General features: G+C 42.9%; 1 protein-coding gene across 2 annotated transcripts in view; it reads left to right on the forward strand.

Moving 5' to 3' along the window:
* ttc7b (tetratricopeptide repeat domain 7B) overlaps window positions 1–21,999 on the forward strand; it is a 470,264-nt gene that overhangs the window by 201,528 nt on the left and 246,737 nt on the right. For both annotated transcript variants that reach the window (XM_072272880.1, XM_072272891.1), the window contains exons 7-9: window positions 294–466; window positions 14,203–14,266; window positions 19,361–19,498. In XM_072272880.1, the coding sequence (XP_072128981.1) occupies window positions 294–466; window positions 14,203–14,266; window positions 19,361–19,498 (375 nt within the window). The remainder of the gene's footprint in view (window positions 1–293; window positions 467–14,202; window positions 14,267–19,360; window positions 19,499–21,999) is intronic.

The raw sequence follows: 21,999 nt of genomic DNA on the forward strand, positions 1-21,999 counted from the left end.
TGGATTTAATTTGGCTTTTTTGACACTGATCAACAGAAAAAGACTTTTGCATCAAAGTGAAAACTGATCTCTACAAAGTGATCTAAGTTAATTACAAATATAAAATACAAAATATTTGATTGCATAAGTATTCACCCCCTTTAATATGACACAGTCTCCCTGCATATTTCATACAATGTAAAAAAATATCCTTGTAAGTCAGTACAGTGCCTGTCTTTATTGTAGAACAAGGGAAAGTAGCAGTATAAGTATTTGTTTCTTGACCAAGGACTGTACATGCGTTTGACCTGCAGACAATTGCCAGGCAGCTGGCAGAGATACTCTTGCGAGGAATGTGTGAACAGAGTTACTGGAATCCATTGGAAGATCCTCCACAGCGTTCACTACTGGACGGCTCCATCTACACAGGCTCTTACACCAAAAACTATGCACTGAGCAGAAGACCAAAAGTATACACAGGCGACAGGTAAGTCACAGGATCATAAGTAAGCAGATGCTCCTTCCATTTCTCTCATACGTTCCCTCATCTAATGGGGCTACTAGCTATTTGTATCTTAACTCCAGTTACCCATTTTGGTTCTGTTCGCTTTTGTGTCATTGCTTTGCTACCCCTTGTCAATTTCAGTTCAGGTTTTCAGTTAACCGACAGCTTCAAAGCATGTTAGGGCAAAATGGAACATAGAACAGCAACACAGCACAGACCCTGCGACCCATAATGCTGTGGCAACCTTTTAACCTACTCAAGATCAATCTAACCCTTTCTTCCCACCTAACCCTCTATTTTCTTTCATCAATGTGCCTGTCTAAGAGTCTCTTAAATGCCCCTAATGTATTTACCTCTACCATCACCCCTGCCCAGGCATTCCACGCACCTACCACTCTCTGTAAAAGACCTACTTCTGACTTCTGGCTGCCCCCTCTCTCTTGTGCTCCTTTTATCTTGTGCCTTTTGTCTTGCGTACTTCTATCATGTCACCTCTCATCCTTTTTCACTCCAAAGAGAAAAGCCCTAACTCAGTCAACCTTCCTCATAAGATATGTTCTCAATGTTTCAGGCTGAGAGCCTTCATTTGGATTATGTTTTTATTTGACTTCATAGTTAAGTTTCCACTGCTTAAGTTAAATAGATTATTTCACAGATCTATTCCTTTGAAATGAAAATCAGCAAAACGAATGGGTCTTAGAACATAGAGCATTACAACACTGTATAGGCCCTACAGCTGACAATGTTGTGCCAATCTTGTAGCCTACTTTAAAATCAATCTAACCCTTCCCTCCTACAAAGTAACACACACGAAATGCTGGAGGAACTCAGCAGACCAGGCAGCATCTATGGAAAAGAGTACAGTCGACGTTTCAGGCTGAAACCCTTCAGCAGGACTGGGGGTAAAAAGATGAGTAGGTTTAAAAGGTGGGGGGAGGACAGAGAGAAAAACACAAGGTGACAGGTAAAAGGGAGGGGTGAAGTAAAGAGCTGGGAAGTTGATTGCTGAAAGAGATTCAGGGCTGGAGAAGGGGGAGCCTTATAAGAGAGGACAGAAGGCCATGGAAGAAAGAAAAGGGGGAGGAACATCAGAGGGAGGCGATGGGCAGGCAAAGAGATAAGGTGAGAGTGGGAAAAGGGAACAGAGAATGGTGAAGCAGGGGCAGGGTTGGCGGCATTACTGGAAATTCGAGAAATCGATGTTCATGCCATCAGGTTGGAGGCTACCCAAATGGAATATAAGGTAAACAACAGGAATTCTGCAGATGCTGGAAATTCAAGTAACACACATCAAAGTTGCTGGTGAACGCAGCAGGCCAGGCAGCATCTCTAGGAAGAGGTGCAGTCGATGTTTCAGGCCGAGACCCTTCGTCAGGACTAACTGAAGGAAGAGTGAGTAAGGGATTTGAAAGTTGGAGGGGGAGGGGGAGGGGGAGATCCAAAATGATAGGAGAAGACAGGAGAGGGAGGGATGGAGCCAAGAGCTGGACAGGTGATTGGCAAAAGGGGATACGAGAGGATCATGGGACAGGAGGTCCGGGAAGAAAGACAAGGGGGGGGGACCCAGAGGATGGGCAAGAGGTATATTCAGAGGGACAGAGGGAGAAAAAGGAGAGTGAGAGAAAGAATGTGTGCATAAAAATAAGTAACAGATGGGGTACGAGGGGGAGGTGGGGCCTAGCGGAAGTTAGAGAAGTCGATGCTCATGCCATCAGGTTGGAGGCTACCCAGACGGAATATAAGGTGTTGTTCCTCCAACCTGAGTGTGGCTTCATCTTTACAGTAGAGGAGGCCGTGGATAGACATGTCAGAATGGGAATGGGATGTGGAATTAAAATGTGTGGCCACTGGGAGATCCTGCTTTCTCTGGCAGACAGAGCGTAGATGTTCAGCAAAGCGGTCTCCCAGTCTGCGTCGGGTCTCGCCAATATATAAAAGGCCACATCAGGAGCACCGGACGCAGTATATCACCCCATTCGACTCACAGGTGAAGTGTTGCCTCACCTGGAAGGACTGTTTGGGGCCCTGAATGGTGGTAAGGGAGGAAGTGTAAGGGCATGTGTAGCACTGATTGTGGCCTCATCGCGACAGTAGGGGAGGCCATGGATTGACATATTGGAATAGGAATGGGAAGTGGCAGATGGAGCATAGGTCCTCAGCGAAGTGGTCTCCCAATCTGCATCGGTCTCACTGATGTACAGGGGGCCACATGGGGTGCACTGGACACAGTATATGATCCCAACATACTCACAGGTGAAGTTTCACCTCATCTGGAAGGACTGTTTAGGGCCCTGAATGACTGTGAGGGAGAAGGTGTAGGGGCAGGTGTAGCGCTTGTTCTACTTAGGATAAGTGCCAGGATAGAGGTAATTGGGGAGGGATGGACAGACAAGGGAGTCGCATAGGGAGTGATCCCTGCAGAAAGCAGAATGTGGAGGGGTGTGGGAATTGAAAGATCTGTTTGGTGGTGGGATCCTGTTGGAGATGGTATAAGTTTCAGAGAATTATGTGCTGGACCCAGAGGTAACAGGATAGGTCCAAGTCAGCATGGATTTACGAAGGGGAAATTGTGCTTGACTAATCTTCTGGAATTTTTTGAGGATGAGAGGAAAGAAAGAGTAGCGATTAATGGGTCCCTTTCGGAATGGCAGATGGTGACCAGTGGGGTACCACTGGGTTCAGTGCTGGGACCGCAGCTGTTAACAATATACATTAATGATTTAGATGAAGGGATTAAAAGTAACATTAGCGAATTTGCAGATGACACAAAGCTGGGTGGCAGTGTGAAATGTGAGGAGGATGTTATGAGAATGCAGGGTGACTTGGACAGGCTGGGTGAGTGGGAGGATGCATGGCAGATGCAGTTCAATGTGGATAAATGTGAGGTTATCCACTTTGGTGGTAAGAACAGGAAGGCAGATTATTATCTAAATGGAGTCAAGTTAGGAAAAGGGGAAGTACAACGAGATCTAGGTATTCTTGTACATCAGTCACTGAAAGCAAGCATGCAGGTACAGCAGGCAGTGAAGAAGGCTAATGGCATGCTGGCCTTCATAACAAGGGGAATTGGGTATAGGAGCAAAGAGGTCCTTCTGCAGCTGTACAGGGCCCTGGTGAGACCACACCTGGAGTATTGTGTGCAGTTTTGGTCTCCAAATTTGAGGAAGGACATTCTTGCTATTGAGGGAGTGCAGCGTAGGTTCACAAGGTTAATTCCTGGGATAGCAGGACTGTCATATGTTGAAAGATTGGAGCGACTGGGCTTGTATACACTGAAATTTAGAAGGATGAGAGGGGATCTGATTGAAACATATCAAGATTATTAAGGGATTGGACACGCTGGAGGCAGGAAGCATGTTCCCGCTGATGGGTGAGTCCAGAACCAGAGGCCACAGTTTAAGAATAAGGGGTAGGCCATTTAGAACAGAGTTGAGGAAAAACTTTTTCACCCAGAGAGTGGTGGATATGTGGAATGCTCTGCCCCGGAAGACAGTGGAGGTCAAGTCTCTGGATGTTTTCAAGAAAGAGATGGACAGAGCTCTAGAGAAAGATAGTGGAATCAAAGGTTATGGAGATAAGGCAGGAACTGGATACTGATTGTGGATGATCAGCCATGATCACAATGAATGGCGGTGCTGGCTCGAAGGGCTGAATGGCCTACTCCTGCACCTATTGTCTATTGTCTATTGAGGTAGGTGAGGATAAGAGGAACCCTAACACTAGTAAGATGGTGGGAGGATGGAGTGAAAGTAGACATGCATGAAATGGAGGAGAGGCGGTTGAGGGCAGTGTTGATGGTGGAGGAAGGGAAGCCCCTTTCTTTGAAAAAGAAGGATATCTCTGTCGCTCTGGAATGAAAAGCCTCATCCTAAGAGCTGACATTTTCACAAGAGGGCGGTAAAAACTATAGTCCAGGTAGCTGTGAGAGTCCGTGGGTTTATAATAGACATCAGTAGATAAGCTGTTTTCAGAGCTAGAGACAGAGAGATCGAGAAATGGGATTGAGGCATCAGAAATGGACCAGGTAAATTTGAGGGCAGGGTGGAAGTTGGAGGCAAAGTTGATGAAGTTGACATGCTCCGGATGAATGCGGGAAGCAGCACAACTGCAGTCGTCAATGTAGCGTAGGAAAAATGGGGGACAGACACCAGTGTAGGCTTGGAATATGGATTGTTCCACAGAGCCGAAAGGCAGGCATAGCTGGGACCTATGCAAGTGCCCATGGCTACACCTTTCATTTGGAGGAAGTGGGAGAAGCCGAAGGAGAAATGGTTAAGTGAGGACAAGTTCCACTAGATGGAGGAGAGTGGTGGTGGAGAGGAATTGGTTGGGTCTGGTGTCCAGAAAGAAAGGGAGAGCTTTGAGGCCTTCTTGGTGTACATCTCCATCGCCCACGAGAATGAAGGAGATGTCCTCCTTTTTCAAAGAAAGGGGCTTCCCTTCCTTCACCATCAATGCTGCCTTCAACGACCCTCTTCCATTTCATGCACATCAACTCTCACTCCATCCTACCAGGTGTAGGCTTCCTCTTGTCCTCACCTACCACCCCACCAGCCTCCAGGTCCAGTACATAATTCTCTGGAACTTCCGCCATCTCCTGCGGGTTTTCACCACCAAGCTCATCTTTCCCTCCCACCCCCCCCCCCACTTTCTGCTTTCCACAGGGATCGCTCCATATGCAATTGCCTTATCCATTTGTCCTTCCCCACTGATCTCCCTCCTGGCACTTATCCTTCCAAGCGGAATAAGGGCTACACCTGCCCCTACACCTTCTCCCTCACTACTCTTCAGGGCTTCAGACAGTCCTTCCATGTGAGGCAGCAGTTCGCCTGTGAAGTCTGTTGGGGTCATATACTGTGCCTGGTGCTCCTGGTGTGGCCTCCTGTATATCAGTGTGACCCGACATAGATTGGAAGACCATTTCACTGACCACCTACGCTCCATCCACCAGAAGAAGCAGGATCTCCCAGTGCCACCTGTAATTCCACTTCCCATTTCCATTCCGATGTATCAATCCATTGCCTCCTGTACTGTTGTGATGAGGCCACAGTCAGGTTGGAGGAAGAACATTCCTCGAAATTCCAGTAATGGCCCCATCCCCCCTCTCCTGCACCATTCCTCATCCCTTTTTCCCTCTCTCACCTTATCTCCTTGCCTGCCCATAGCCTCCCTCTGGTGCTCCTTCCCCCTTTTCTTTGTTCCATGGCCTTCTGTCCTCTCCTGTTAGATTCCCCCTTCTCTGGTCCTGTATCCCTTTCACCAATCAACTTCCCAGCTCTTTACTTCACCCTTCCTCCTCCCAGTTCCACCTATCACTTTGTGTTTCTCCCTCCCCTCCCCTCCCCTTCCCTCCCCTCCCCTTCCCTTCCCTCCCCTCCCCCCAGCTTTTAAATTTACTCCCCTTCTTTCTTTTTCTCCAGTTCTTCTGAAGGGTCTTGGCCTGAAACGTTGCCTGTACTCTTTTCCAGCATCTGCAGATTTTCTCTTGTTTCTGATTGGACATCCAGTTTTTTTTCCCATCCATGTGCCTACCAAAGAGTTTCTTAAATATCCCTAATGTAAATGCCTCTACCACCACCCCTGGCACTCATTCCACACACCTACCACTCTCTGTGTAAAACAGCTACCTCTGACATCTCCCCTATACTTTCCTCCAGTCACCTTTAAGTTATGCATCCTCATATTAGCCATTTCCAACCTGGAAAAAAATCTCTGGCAGTCCACTCAGTCTATGCCTCTTATCATTTCTTTTGTTTCACTTAGAAGTGCTTAAATTTGAATTACTTTGTTATTTAGAATCTTTTTCTCAAGTGCAAAATGGTTGACTCAGTGGATGGGAGTATACTGTACAGACTCAGCACTTGGGTGAGTTTGCAAACAATAGCAATATCACAGTTTTTGAGTTTCTAAAGTCTAATTTCCATTTCTTTGCCTCTTGCTTCCATTGGTTTTTGTTCATATAAAATATAATAATCTTCAATCAGCTTTGAATTGGACCATTTAAGGTGCCCTGAGAGCATTTTAGGTGCTGAAGCTTATGAATGTGTGGTCTCAGTTGGTTTAACTAATTAAAGTGTCTTTTACATCCACAGCGGTAATAATTGTAATTCTTTAGAGGTGAAGAAATCCACATTATAGTTTGAGCAGAAATTGCCTGTGATTTTTGGTGATAAGTGACATGGTGTGTATTGATCACAGCACTAGGACAGAGATGCTCAGCTACACAGATCTCAGACAATGAGTGCATATTTCCCAAGGTGCCTGCTGCCTAATCCTCTTAAACCAAAAGCAATAATTTAGAGCATGTCAATTTATTTTCAGCCTTACTCTTATTTGGTTAAAATTCAATGCCATATCAGCTTGCGGTTAGGATCACCTGGCTCTTGAAGAAAGCATTCTCAAAGAACTCTTAGTAGTTTTCTTTTGTGAATCTATTCTTGTAGACCCTCGTACTTAGACCCAAATCCAGAGTCTAATCCAGAGTCATGATAGATGTCTCTGTACACAAAGAGTAGAGCAATACCAGAGAGGTTAAGAAATACAAGCAAAATAGAGCCATAGAGACATAGAACATTACAGCCCACAACAGGTCCGTTGGCCCATCTAGTCCATGTCAAGCTATTATTCTGCCTCATTCAATCACAGCACCTGGGCCATAGCCCTCCATTTCCCTCGGATCCACACAATTATCTAAACCTCTTCTATGTTGCAATTGAACCTGCACCTCTGCTGTTGCTGGTAGCTCATTCTACACTCGCACTACTCTGAGTGTATTAATTCTCCCTCAGGTTTCCCTTAAATATTTCACCTTTCTCTCCTAACCTACAACTTTTAACTCTAGTCTCACCCAACCTCAGTGGAACAAACCTGCTTGCATTTCCACTACCTAAACTCCTCATGATTTTGTATACCACTATCAAATCTCCCTTCATTCTCCTACACTCCAGGGAATAAAATCTTAATATATTCAACCTTTACCTTTAATTTGGATCCCACAGTCCCAATAACATCCTCGTAAATATTTTCCATACTCTTTTAATCTAACTGATATCTTTCCTGCAAGTAGGTGACCAGAACTGCACACAATACTGCAAATTTGGTCTCACCAAAGTTTTATACAACTTCAACGTAATATCCCAACTCGTGTATATTGTGTTCTATGACAGTCAATGTGCCAAAAACTCTCTGTACACCCTTATCTACTTGTGTTGCCACGTTCATGGAATTATGGATCTATATTCCCAGATCCCTGTGGATAAGTACATGGATGGGAGAGGTATAGAGAGCTATGGCTTATGTGCAGGTCAGTATGACTAGGCAGAATAATAGGTAGGCTTATATTAGATGGGCCAAAGGGTCTGTTTCTGTGTTGTAGTGTTCTATGACTCAAGTACAGAGCAAAAGTAATGGAAGGGATAAGTAAAAACTCAGGTGATGGACTCTTCTATTGGTGTAGTTCTATGATATTTGAAGAAAGTATGAAAATGCTGTGTCCTTTAATGTTGGAAAACAAAAAGTGAAAGGTGATTTAATGGAAGTGTTTCAAACTCCAGGTTGGATTGGGTAGCTGGTAGAAATGGTGATTCTGAATAATGAATATGTAAGGCATTGGAATCAAGGAGTCATGAACATGAGATAGAGACACAAGAGACTGCAGATACTAGAATTTTGTAAAAAAAAAACACGCACTGGTCGAGGAGCTCAGTATACCAAGCAGCATTTGGGAGGCAGAGGGGATGGTGACCATTTTGGATCGAGACTATGGATCAGAACTGCGAGTGAGGTGGGGATGGGAGGGAGGCAATGAGACAAGGGCTGGAACAGATGGGAGAGAGGGAAGGGCTGGTGGAGGATGGTTAGCGTCAGAGGCAGATACAATTGCAACATTCAGAGATTAGAGAATAGCTTTGTTTGTCACATGTACATCAAACATAGAGCGAAATGTGTCATTTAAGCCAATGACAAACACAGTCTGCAGATGTGCTGGGGATAGCCAGCAAGTGTCACCATCTTCTGGCACCAACATAGTATGTCCGCAACATAGCATGTCCACAACATTCCATGTCCACAACATAGCATGTCTACAACTTACAATGTCCGCAACATAGCATGTCCACAACATTCCATGTCCACAACATAGCATGTCTACAACATACAATGTCCACAACATACCATGTCCACAACATTCCATGTCCACAACATACAATGTCTACAACATACCATGTCCACAACATACCAAGCCTAACTTGTATGTCTTTTTGGGAGGAAACCAGAGCATTCGGAGAAAACCCACACAGTCACATATAAATTCCTTACAGTGGAAACTAAACACAGGTTGCTGGCACTACAATAGCGTTACGCAAACTGTTGGACGACCATGCTGCCCAAATTTAAAAGGTATTTGGGTAGCTACATAGACAGGGAAGGGCTTGGAGGGTTATGGGCCAAATGCAGCGACTAGCAGGGAGGATGCTGTGGTCGGCATGGACCAATTGGGCTGAGGGGCCTGTTCCTATGCTGCATTATTCTATGAGAGAATAAGATACAGGTAGAGCCAAGTGGCGATTAAAATAGTTATAATTACAGTCGGGGCGGTACTACTTTATTCAGTAGTTAAAATGTAGAACTAGCTAGCATATTATTCAGATTCAGATTTATTTATCACATGTACATTGAAACATATAGAGAAATACATTAAACAGGAAATGGCTGAGGGCAGCTAGCTGCATTGGTTGCCATATATTCTGGCACCAACATAACATGCAACAATATTCAGCAAAACAACACAACAGCAATCACAACACAAAACAAGACAACAACAGAAAAACAAGCTTCTTTCTCATTCTCATTGCCACCCACCCGCTCACATGCACAGACAAGCCTCCAACTTCAGGACGGACCACGCCAGGCCTCGGTCCTGGGCCCTGGACACACTTTGCAGACATTGGGCCTCCAACCTCCAGTCCTGGTTAAACAATTGACGTTAAGTATCATACATGAATTCATAGGATACAAATGCCAGGAAATGGCCGTCTCCAACTAAAGGAACAGCTCCCTTGATATTCAAAGGCTTTATCACCTCACTATAGGAAGGATGTGGAAGCATTGGAAAGGGTACAGAGGAGATTTACCAGGATGCTGCCTGGTTTAGAAAGTATGCATTATGATCAGAGATTAAGGGAGCTAGGGCTTTACTCTTTGGAGAGAAGGAAGATGAGAGGAGACATAATAGAGGTGTACAAGATAATAAGAGGAATAGATAGAGTGGATAGCCAGCGTCTCTTCCCCAGGGCACCACTGCTCAATACAAGAGGACATGGCTTTAAGGTAAGGGGTGAGAAGTTCAAGGGGGATATTAGAGGAAGGTTTTTTACTCAGAGAGTGGTTGGTGCGTGGAATGCACTGCCTGAGTCAGTGGTGGAGGCAGATACACTAGTGAAGTTTAAGAGACTACTAGACAAGTATATGGAGGAATCTAAGGTGGGGGCTTATATGGGAGGCAGGGTTTGAGGGTCGGCACAACATTGTGGGCCGAAGGGCCTGTATTGTGCTGTACTGTTCTATGTTCTATCATGACTGAATCCTCTATCTTCAACATTGTGGGGATTACCATTGACCAGAATATTAACTCAACCAGTCACATGAATACAGTGGCTACATGACTAGGTCAGAGGCATTCTGTTTTGCCAGCTGGTGGTTCACTTCCATCAAGTCTATCTATTTGCTCATCAGGAAAGTGGTTTGCCATCACTTTCTCACGGGAAATTAGGATTTATGTAGAGGAACAATCAGAGAGCTTTGCAAAAGAAAGGGTTGGAGTACCTTCTCCATTGGGGAAAATCTGGTCTCAAAAAAGTCAACATGAATTGAATGGATTCTATGGTAATGAATAATCTTCAACACTGTTAGGGAGAAAAAATAATTGTACGTTCAGTCCAATGGACCACACACTCTGGAAGTAGAACAGAACAATACATAAAACCATAAGACACAGGAGCAAAATTAGACACTCTGGCCCATTGAGTCTGCTCCACCATTCAATCATGGCTGATCCTTTTTTTAAACTCTTCCTCAACCCCAATTCCCGTCCTTCTCCCAGTAACCTTTGATGCCATGTCCAATCAAGAACCTATCAATCTCGGCCTTAAATACGCCCAACAACCTGGCCTCCACAGCTGCATGTGGCAACAAATTCCATAAATTCACCACCCTTTGGCTAAAGAAATTTCTCCGCATCTCTATTTTGAAAGGGCGCCCCTCTATCTTGAGGCTGTGCCTTCTTGTCCTAGACTGTCCCACCATGGGAAACATCCTTTCCACATCTACTCTGTCTAGGCCTTTCAGCATTTGAAAGGTTTCAGTAAGATCCCTTTCATCATTCTGAATTCCAGTGAGTACAGGTCCAGAGCCATCAAACGTTCTTTATATGATAACCCTTACAATCCTGGAATCATCCTTGTGAACCACTTCTAGACCCTCTCCAATGCCAGCACATCTTTTCTAAGATGGGGGGCCCAAAACTGTTCACAATACTCAAGGTGAGGCCTCACCAGTGCCTTATAAAGCCTCAGCATCACATCCTTGCTCTTGTATTCTAGACCTCTTGAAATGAACATGCTAACAGGACATTTGCCTTTCTCACCACCAACACGACCTGCAAGTTAACCTTTAGGGTGCACAAGGACTCCCAAGTCCCATCTAAGATTTTTGGATTTTCTCCCCATTTAGAAAATAGTCTGAGCATTTATTTCTACTACCAAAGTACATGACCATGCATTTTCCAACATTGTATTTCACTTGCCACTTTCTTGCCCATTCTCCTAATCTTTCTAAGCCCTTCTGCATCCTACCTGTTTCCTCAACACTACCTGCCCCTCCACCAATCTTTGTATCATTTGCAAACTTGGCAGCAAAGCCATTTTTTCCATCATCTAAATCATTTATATACAATATAAAAGCAAGTGGTCCCAACACCGACCCCTACGGAACACCACTAGTCTCTGGCAGCCAACCAGAAAAGGATCCTTTTATTGCCACTCGCTGCCTCCTACCGTTTTATGGAGGTCACCCCCCACAGAAGTATCCAAAGTGGTATACTTGTTTTTGAGGGGAATGGCCACAGGGGTACTCTGCTGTAACTTCCTATTTCCATTTCTCCTGACACCCAGTTACTCGCCTCCTGCAATGTCGGGGTGACTACCTCCCTGTAACTTTGATCAATTATGTCCTCACTCTCTCGTACAAGCCGAAGGTCATCCAGTTGCTGCTCTAGATCCTTAACACGGTCTTCAAGGAACCACAGCTGGATGCACTTCACGCAGATGTAGTTCCCCGGGAGACTCTAGGTCTCCCAGTTCTCCAACACCCGGCATGAAAAGCACACCACAGCCATTTAAATGGTACAGTAAGAGAGGAAAAAAAGCAAAAAGGAAACTTAACGGAGGCTTTACACAGAGCCGACGCCTCTTCCGAGCCGAAGCCTCTTTTGAGCCAAAGCCAGTCGCTTCTAATCTCGCCACTGGCCTACTCCCGACAGTGGCTGCCCCCACAATGGCTGCTCCACCTATCCCTTCTGTACTTTCATTTATTTCTTAGAGCTCTGTTGACGCTGCTGATAGGCCCCATACTATACAGTACTGGTCCTTCTGCCTATGATGCTGTGCCAACCTGTTAATCTACTCTTAAGATCAATCAAACCCTTCCCTCTCAAGTAACTCCCTACTAATTCTTATCAAGTCTCCACTCCATTCCTTTATTAAAATCCACTTCACTGACCAAATTTCAGTTTGCCCCTCTAGTCATTTCTTTCCTAAACCTAGGGAACACCTTAAGAGTTTTTTTTTGCTATCCTGTGATGATGGACTGAAGTTTTTGGCACAGGCCATGATCTACCCAGTGGATGTCAAATGAAGATAGCAGTTTATGGATCATGCTGTATTTCAAACAACACTTATAACATATAACATAGAACAGGCTCTTCAACCCACCATACTGTGCTGACTTTTTAATCTACTCTAGGATCAATCTACTCTTCCCTCCTACATAACTTCCATTTTTCCATTGCCAATAGAACTTACTAAGATAAAGGTAAAAGTTTAACTTTATTTATCGTATGTACATCAAAACATAAAATATGTCCTTTGCGTCATATCAAATCAGTGAGGATTGTGATGGGGGGACCCACATGTGTCCAACGTAGCATGGCCACAACTCAGTTACCTTAACCATACATCTTTGGAATGTGGAGGAAACCAGAGCACCCAGAGGTAACCCGGGTGGTCACAGGGAGAATATACAGACTCCTAACAGACAGTGATGAGAATGGAACCCTGATCTTACTGTTGGGTTGTAAAGCGCTGGGCTAAAATCTGAAAATCCAACTAAAAGCTCTCCATAGGCTCAGACTATAGCTTCAAACTAGAAAGTAGAGGAGCAATAGAAAGCTGAAGATGATGGTGTGAAGAATAAGACAGTTTTGGGCCAAATGGTCTCTTAAGTAGTTGTAATTCTGACTTTAATTAAATTACTAGTTGATTTTCCGATTTTCTTAACCTCCAATAATGGTGCACCTCAAATAGAACCTGTGAGTGTTAAAAACCCGTCAGGTTTGTTTCTGTGGTGATGGTTTGTTGGGAAGCTGCTGTTAGCTCCAACTGCATGCACTTTCATCTTTTTATACAGAAAAGGTAGGAACTCATTTGTCATTATCAGACTGATTGATACTGTGTTCCTGGAGTGCACCAGGCAGGCAAAGAAAAGCTTTACAGATTTCAATTAACTGGTAAACTTGGAGAGAAGAGGAATACTTCTCCCAAGCCTTCAGGCTGAACAACACCTCCACCTATTAGACCGAGACTAATGAGTCTTGAGTCTCTCAGCCCAAATCATGGACTATTTATTCCTTTCCATAGATGCTGCCTGACCTGCTGAGTTCCTCCAGCATGTTGTATGTGTGACTCTGGATTTTCAGCATCTGCAGAATCTCTTGTGTTTATCACTACATACACATCACATAGTGTCACTATGTACATACAATCACATCATGTATAGAACAGTATCATTTTGTTCTATACACTCATGAATGACAATAAGCAATCTTGAAAATAAAGATAAAGATTAGCTTTATTTGCCTTATGTACATCAAAAGATACAGTGAAATGCATATTTTGCGTCAAATCGCAGAGCAGCCCGCAAGTGTCGCCACACTTCCAGTGTCAAGATTCTGTGCCCACAACTCACTAACACTAATGTGCACTTTGCCTTTTCAAGAGCAACCAGTTTTCCTAATTTTGCGGAATAATTCAGCATGCTTTTTGGCTGATTCGGAAAGTAGTGGATGAGATTTGTTGTCAGAAACATTGTCACAAACACAAGATTGAATCTCCTTTCTCCAACTTGCATTGGCTAAAGTGCTCTCGAGGAGCAACTACTTTCCCCTATCCTGAGATTTTTCACAAGTTGCAATTAGAGACCTTTCATGACAACACACTCAAAATGCTGGAGGAACTCAGTCCTGCTGAAGGGTTTCGGCCCAGATTATTGACTCTACTCTTTTTCTAGATGCTGCCTGGCCTGCTGAGTTCCTCCAACATTTTGCATGTGTTGCTCGGATTTCAGCATCTGCAGATTTTCTCTTGTTTGTCCTATCATGACAACGTTTTTCAAAACCTGCCGAGCGAAATGGTGAACTGCATTATCGTATTCTTTTATTGTTCCAGCATTTTCTGTCCTCAAGAAAACACAGAAGAAGCTCTTTTGCTGTTGCTCATTAGCGAATCTATGGTAAGTGTGATTCTTTTGCAGTGACAGTGTGGTGACATTTAATATAATTATAATTGTTCCAATGAAAACACTAACTAGAACAATAAGAAATAGAGCCATTGGGGAGAAATAGAATGCTAATAAATTCCAACTGTTTACTTTGACAAATGCATCATACTGACAATTACAGCAAAGGATTTTTTTTATGTTGCATTGGATCTGGAGTAACAATCATTTCATTCTCCTTTACACTTGTGTACTAAAGTATGACATAAACAATCTTGAACCTTTAAAGAATCATAGTTGTACTGGTCACAAATATTCTAAATTCCTTCCCCTAAATAGAATTATGCAGTGCAGAACCATATAATTCGATTAAACAGGGATATTGGCACCTCATTATTTCATCTCTGCCTGTTACTTCTTTCTTGAGCAAAGGCCTGACTAGTCCTCCATCTACCATCAGCCTCTACTCCTGCTGAATCCCAGTTGAATACATCTGTGCACTTCTCTTTCAAAGGTTAGCAAAAGAAGCCTACAAGCTGTGTCCACTTGAGGTACATGAAACGTGCCTTGCTTCAGTCCTATGAATGCTTCCATTTCCCTTTCTCTACTGGCTATAATTTATCTGGTGAAAGCCTTCTGCCCGTCTGTGGACACCCTTGAGCCGCTTACGTAGAACTGTACAGCACAGGAACAGGTCCTTCAGCCCACAATGTCTGTGTTGAACACAATACAAAATTAAACAAATTTCTTCTGCCTGTACATGATCCAGTTGTATTCTTTTGCACTTTAGTTGTTTGTCAATCTTTGTTACTCATAAATTCTATAGTATTTCTTTATTTTCTTGTAAATGCTTGCAAGAACTCAAGGTAGTATATGGTGACTGTATATGATTTCATATATATACTTTGAACTTTGAATCTTTACATATTCATATATCTAACAGATAACAAATAGAATAATTATGTTTAATAGATTAAATCATACCTGCTTCCACAACTCCGCCAACAACCCATTTCAGGCATTTGCCACTGTCTGTGAAAAAAACCTATGCTGTATGACTCCTTTCCCCCTCTCACCTTAAATGCATGACCAGTAATTGACTACTCCAGGTAAAAGACCCTCTAATTTCTACACCTCTCACAGTTTTATAAACTTCTGTTAAGTCTCTCCTCAGCCTCCAACTCTCCAGAGAAAACAACCCAATTTGTCCAACCTCTCCATAGCCCTCAAATACAGGCAGCATCATGGTAAGCCTCTTCTGTACCCTCTCCAAAGCCTCGGTATCCTTCATGTAAGGGGGCGACTAAAATTGCACACAGTCAAAGGCCAGACTTCAGTCTACATCTCTGCACGTGGTAGTAGTCAGGCCTGGCTGGCTGATGAGCAAAAACTAGCACATGGATAGGGTAGCAGTTATCCCATACAAATCCTGTAATTTTAAACCAGACCAGAAGATTTGTGTTCCTCTAAGCTATGCTTTCAGCTAATTCTGAACCAAAGGGAGACAGGGTAACAGACAAAATGCTGGAGGAACTCAGCAGGTAGGGCAGCATCTATGGAGGGGAATAAACAGTGGCCATTGTGGGCTGAAATCCTTCATCAGGACTGGAAAGGAAAGGGGCAGAAACCAGAATAAGAAGGTGGGGTGAGGGGGAAGGAGTACAAGCTGGCAGGTGATAGGGAAGGTGGGTGACTAGGAGAGGGGGGGGATGAAGTGAGAAGCTGGGTGAGTGGCTGTTAGAGGGAGTAAAGGAGGAGGAGTGCCAAAGGGTGGAGCTGGAAAGCCACAGCTATGTAAGGATGGCAATTGTAAAATAAAACACTGGAGTATTTTCCATTTTATGTACCCAGAGTGATGACCACTGACAAGTTATTTATATTTAATGATGAAAACTAAGCTTGTGTTGTTTATTTTGGGTTTGTGACTTTTCTACTTGACGTTTCTGCTTATTTTTTTCTGACGCCTCCATGTAGTTCAAAAGAATATTTCACAAATTTCTTTCCTTGGATACATGTAGAAATTTTCTGTTTGAGAACTCACGTGGGCTTTCTTTCAACTTCTTTCAGCTTCTACTTAAAAATATATACTTAAGCATCAGGTTGTTTAAAATTATCACGGTTAGTGCGTAGTATGATTTATTATGATATAGTTTGTAATTCTCCTATCTTCTTTCTTGCCCGCTTTGGACAGGGTAAATATGAATGTGAGTCATTTTATGGAATACCCTTGAAATTTATTGAGATGTTAATCTGATTTGGAGCATTTATGAGGAGGACTAATGAGGTTTGCATCTTTTACCTATGGAACATTGAACATAGAACACAACAGTGCAGTATAGCTCCTTCGGCCCACGATGTTGTGCCAACCTTTTAACCTACTCCAAGATCAATATAGTCCTCCAAACCATATTAACCTCCATTTTTCCTCCATCCACATGCCTATTCAAGAGCCTCTTAAATGTTCCTAATGTATCTGCCTTTCATCATGCACTACACTACACTAGTAGACGGTTATATGATATAATAAAAGTGTGACCCTTTACTCAAGCAGACACAAGAGACCACAAATGCTGAGATCTGAAAATTCAGTAGACCAAGAAGCATCTGTGGGAGGAAAGGAATTTTCTACCGTCTTGACCCAGAAGATAGACAATACCTTTCCTCCTGCAGATGCTGCTGGACCTGTTGAGTTCTTCCAGCAGATTGTTGGTTGATCATTTTCTTAATGCTGACCTCCTGTGAAACACTCACATGCACCTTTCACAGAAATTGATTTAAATATATTTTCCTGTGGTGTATTTTTCTCAAGTTCGGCTGCAAACTGTTTCCGTCATGCTGTTTTTAATTGTATGCTGCATTTAGCTAACCTATTTTTGGAACCATGATGCAGTGTATTTTCTTTGTTTTCAGTGAAGTCAGTTCCCCACAAATCCTCTGAGGGCCTATTGTGTCTAGCAGGTTTTAGTGCTAAGTGAAGATTAGAAGCTTTCATGTTCTTGTGTTGGGCAATTAAGGGGCAACTTTTCTCTTTGATACCCTAAGTAATTATATTGTTTATGGTTCTATAATTCTTCATCCTGGGTGGTAAAGTGAGATTTGGTGAGAACATGATCAGGCCTGATTGTGATCCTTTCAACCATCATGCACGAGAACCAGCATGGATAACTTCACTCACCGCAGCTCTGAACTGATTCCACAACCTACACAGTCACTTTTAAGGACTCTACAACTCATGATCTCAGTATTATCTATCTATCGATCTATTTATATGCACAGTTTATCTTCTTTTGTGCATTGGTTGTCAGTCTTTATTTATAGTTTTCATAAATTCTATTTCTTTATTTTCCTGTAAGTGCCCATGAAAATGAATCCCAGGGTAGTATATGGTGACATATATGTACTTTGATAATAAATTTACTTTGATTTTGTCTTTGATCTGCACACTTTCCTCAGTTTATTAGTATCACTGAGTGACTGAGGGAGACCTGAGTGCTCAGTCAGTTGCTTCAACACACACTGCATCTCCAGGAGTGAAGAAAACAGTTAACAAATTAGAGGTGTATAAAATCATAAGGGCCATAGACAGAATGAATGTACTTCTTTCCAGAGAAAGAGAACCAAAAACCAAAGGGCATAAATTTAAGGTGAGAAAGGAAAGATTTAAGAGGGACCTGAGGGGCAACTTCTTCATACAGAGGTGCATCATGGAATAAGCTCCAAGAGAAAGTAATTGAGGCAGCTACAGAAATGACATTTAAAAGATATTTGGTTAAGTATATGCATAGAAAAGGTGTAGAGGGATACAGGCTACATGTGGGCAAATGGAATTAGAATAGGTGAGCATAGAACATAGAACAGTACAGGCCCTTCGCCCCACGATGTATGCCTTTTAACCTATTCCAAAATCAGGCTAACCCTTCCCTCTCACATAGTCCTCCAATTTTCTTTCATCCATGTACCTATCTATGAAACTCTTACATGTCCCTAATGTCTCTGCCTCTCCACAGCAGCGTGCTCCACAGATTCACCTACCCCTTACATTCTCCTTATACTTTACTCCAGTCGCCTTAAAATTACGCTCTCTCGCATTAACCATTGCCATCCTGGCACTAACTGTCCACTCTATAAATGCCTTATTATTTTATGCACTTCTATCAAGTTACCTATTCATCCTCCTCCACTTCAAAGAGAAAGGCTCTTGCTTGCTCACCATTTCCTCATAAGACATGTTGTCTAATCCAGGCAGCATTCTGGTAAATCTCCTCTATAAAGCTTCCATGTCCTTCCTGTAATGAACGGTCCAGAACTGAACGCAATACTCCAAATGTGGTTTAACTAGGGTTCTTATAGAGCTGCAGCACTACCTCGCAGCTCTTGAACATGCCATACACTTTCTTAACCACCCTATCAATTTGTGCGGCAACTTTAAGGGATCTGTAGATGTAGACTCTAACAGTCCTCTGCTAAGAATCCTGCCATTAACCCTGTACTCCACCTTCAAGGTCAACCTTCCAAAGTGTATCACATCACACTTTTCAGAATTGAACTTCATTTGCCAAAGAGGAGTTGTGTCAAAGGGCCTGTTTCCATATTGTATTGCTCTGAAAAAGTTGGCAGCGAGCTTTTATAGAGTCATTGAGCCATAGAAAAGTACAGCACAGAAGGAGGTCCATCTAGACTGTGCTGAACCATTTAAGCTGCCTAATCCCATCACCCTGCCATCTAATTGCCTATCCAAACTTCTCTTAAACATTGAACTGAAGCTTGCATGCACCAAATGCTGGTAGCTCATTCTCCACTCTCCCAACCCTCTGACTGAAGAAGTTTCCCCTCATGTTCCCCTTAAACTTTTCACCTTTCACCTTTAATCCATGACCTCTAGTTGTAACTCCACCCAATCACAGTGTTGGTATTTACCTTATCTATACCCCTCATAATTTTGTATTCGTACTGTACGTTGTTTTTGATTCCTACATTTAATAAAAAGCCCTTTATCTAGTTTGGCGCCACTTTTGATTCTTTAAGTAATCACAGCAAAAATCAAACCGGAATGCTGAAACAATTTCTGTCACTTTTGACCCCACTTAATTATGTATTTGTATCCGTCAGGCTAACAGGGATGCAGTGCTGAGCCGGATCCCAGAACACAACAATGATCGAGTCATCAGTTTACAGAGCGCCTCTATTGTCTATGATCTGCTCACCATTGCACTGGGAAGGCGGGGACAGTACGAAATGTTGTCAGAGGTGAGTGCAGCCCCAAAGGCAGGTATTCCATCACACAAGATTGAACTAGCCTAGTATTGTCCATCAATACGTTTCAGTTCGGTTACTCTCTGGCCCCTCTTTGTTGCCAGGACTGAAAAGCTGGAGATATAAGGAGAGACTAGTCTGACTGGGATTGTTTTCCCTGGGCAAAGCAGGCCGTGGGGTTACCTTATAAAGGTTTATAAGATCGTGGAGGACATTGAGTCATGGAATGCCACTGCATGGAAACAGACCCTTTGGTCCATCTAGTCCAAGCCTAATTGTTATTCTGCCTAGTCAGATCAACCAGCACCTGGACCATAGGCCTTCGTACCTCACACATCCATGTAGAAATCAAACCTGCATTCACCACTCCCACTGGCATCTCATTCCACACTCACACCAGCCTCTAAGTGAAGATGTTTCCTTTCAGGTTCCCCTTAAATATTTCACCTTTCACTCTTATGACGTCTAGTTCAAGTCTCACTCAACCACAGTGGAAAAAGCCTGCTTGCGTTTACCCTTCTATGCTCCTCATAATTTTGTAAAGTTCTGCCAAATCCCCCTCATTCATCTCCCACATTGATAATGTGAAAGATCACGATTAGAAAGTAGAGGTTTAAAGTAGTAGAGGAAAGATGTAATTTAAGGATTATGGGGTCTTCTGGGTCAACGTTTCACACAGGATGGGGCGGAGTTTATGGAACAAGCTGGCAGAAAAAGTGGTAGAGATGAGTATAATTACAATGTATGAAAGATATTTGAACAGGTACATGAATGGGAAAGGGGTAGAGGGAATTAGATGAACACAGGCAAATGGGTCAAACTTAGAAGGGCACCTTAGTCGTCATGGACAAGCTGGGCCAAAGGGCCTGTTTCCATACTTAATAACTGTACGACGGTAGAGTTAAATTGGTTATAAGATTGGCACATTGTGGGCCAAAGGGACTGCACTGTGCTGTAGTGTTCTGTGTTTATCATAATTTATAAATGCTAATCCAGCCTAGATAAAGGCAGCAGCTATACTTTAATAGGAGCTTGAAGTGATTTGGCATGGCAACAAGTACACTCAAAAGCTTCTATAGTTGTACTGTGGAGAGCATTCTGACAGGCTGCATCACTGTCTGGTATGGAGGGGCTACTGCACAGGACCAAAAGAAGCTGCAGGTTGTAAATCTAGTCAGCTCCACCTTGGATACTAACCTACAAAGTACCCAGGACATCTTCAGGGAGCAGTGTCTCAGAAAGACAGTGTCCATTATTAAGGACCTTCAGCACCCAGGGCATGCCCTTTTCTCACTGTTACCATCAGGTAGGAGATACAGAAGCCTGAAGGCACACACTCAGCGATTCAGGAACATCTTCTTCCCCTCTGCCATCCGATTCCTGAGTGGACTTTGAAGCTTTGGACACCACCTCACTTTTTAAAAAAATATACAGTATTTCTGTTTTTGCACATTTTTTAATAATCTGTTCAATATACGTAAATGATTTACTTGTTTATTTATTATTATGTTTTATTTTATTTATTTTTTTCTCTCCCTGCTAGATTATGTATTGCATTGAACTGCTGCTGCTAAGTTAACAAATTTCACGTCACATGCCAGCGATAATAAACCCAACTCTGATTTTGATTCTTCTGAAATTATGTTTGATTCAATCTCTCACTGAGCATATATCTCAGCTTCATATTTATTCCCTCTAATTCCTATGTTCCTGGGTATGATTTAGTTGATGATTGTGCTTTTCATCAGAAGTGTGAGCGCTAGCTAATTTTGAGACCCTATTTCCACCATGACAGAAAGTAAGTGCTTGTTGACTATGCAACTTGACATTGTATGGTTGAGTGCACTTCTAGTGCAATTGTTGGGTGCTGTGCTGGACAATAGGGAATGTGAATTCTGACGTACCACCAGACCCAAGGACAGCTCTATCCCGCAGTCACATAAGACTGTTGACTGTTATGGTAAAATAGACCTTTGATCTCATAATCTACCTCAGGATCTCGCACCTTATTGTATATCTACACTGTACTTTCTCTGTATTCTCCATTCTGTTGTTGCTTTTCACTGTATCATGATACAAGTGGCAATAATAAGCCAATTCTAATTCCAATTTATCCAACTTTACTTGAAATACCATGGTCATCGCTTAACTGCTTACATTAAGGAATTATGCAGCTTGGGATCTATCCTAAACGATCTCCTAGACTTCATCTGTCTCCACCCTATCAGCATATCTTCCACAAGTCATTCAGGTTTACCTTTCCACTTCCTCTCTCCAATTATTTCTAAATTGTGAGAATTGTGTTTAAAGTTATGAAAAGGTATAACAAGATCATTAAACGCAGATTGTATCCAGCAGTTGGAAATCAAGAACAAGGACCAATTTGAGAAGGTTTGGAATAAGGAGTATTAGAAACATCACTATACAGAACAGAATGTGTAGCATTTGGACAATTGACAATTAAGTCCTCAGCAAACTGAGTTTTCAACAGACTA

The sequence above is a fragment of the Mobula birostris genome, chromosome 1, assembly GCF_030028105.1.
Source record: "Mobula birostris isolate sMobBir1 chromosome 1, sMobBir1.hap1, whole genome shotgun sequence".
NCBI classification, from domain to species: domain Eukaryota; kingdom Metazoa; phylum Chordata; class Chondrichthyes; order Myliobatiformes; family Myliobatidae; genus Mobula; species Mobula birostris.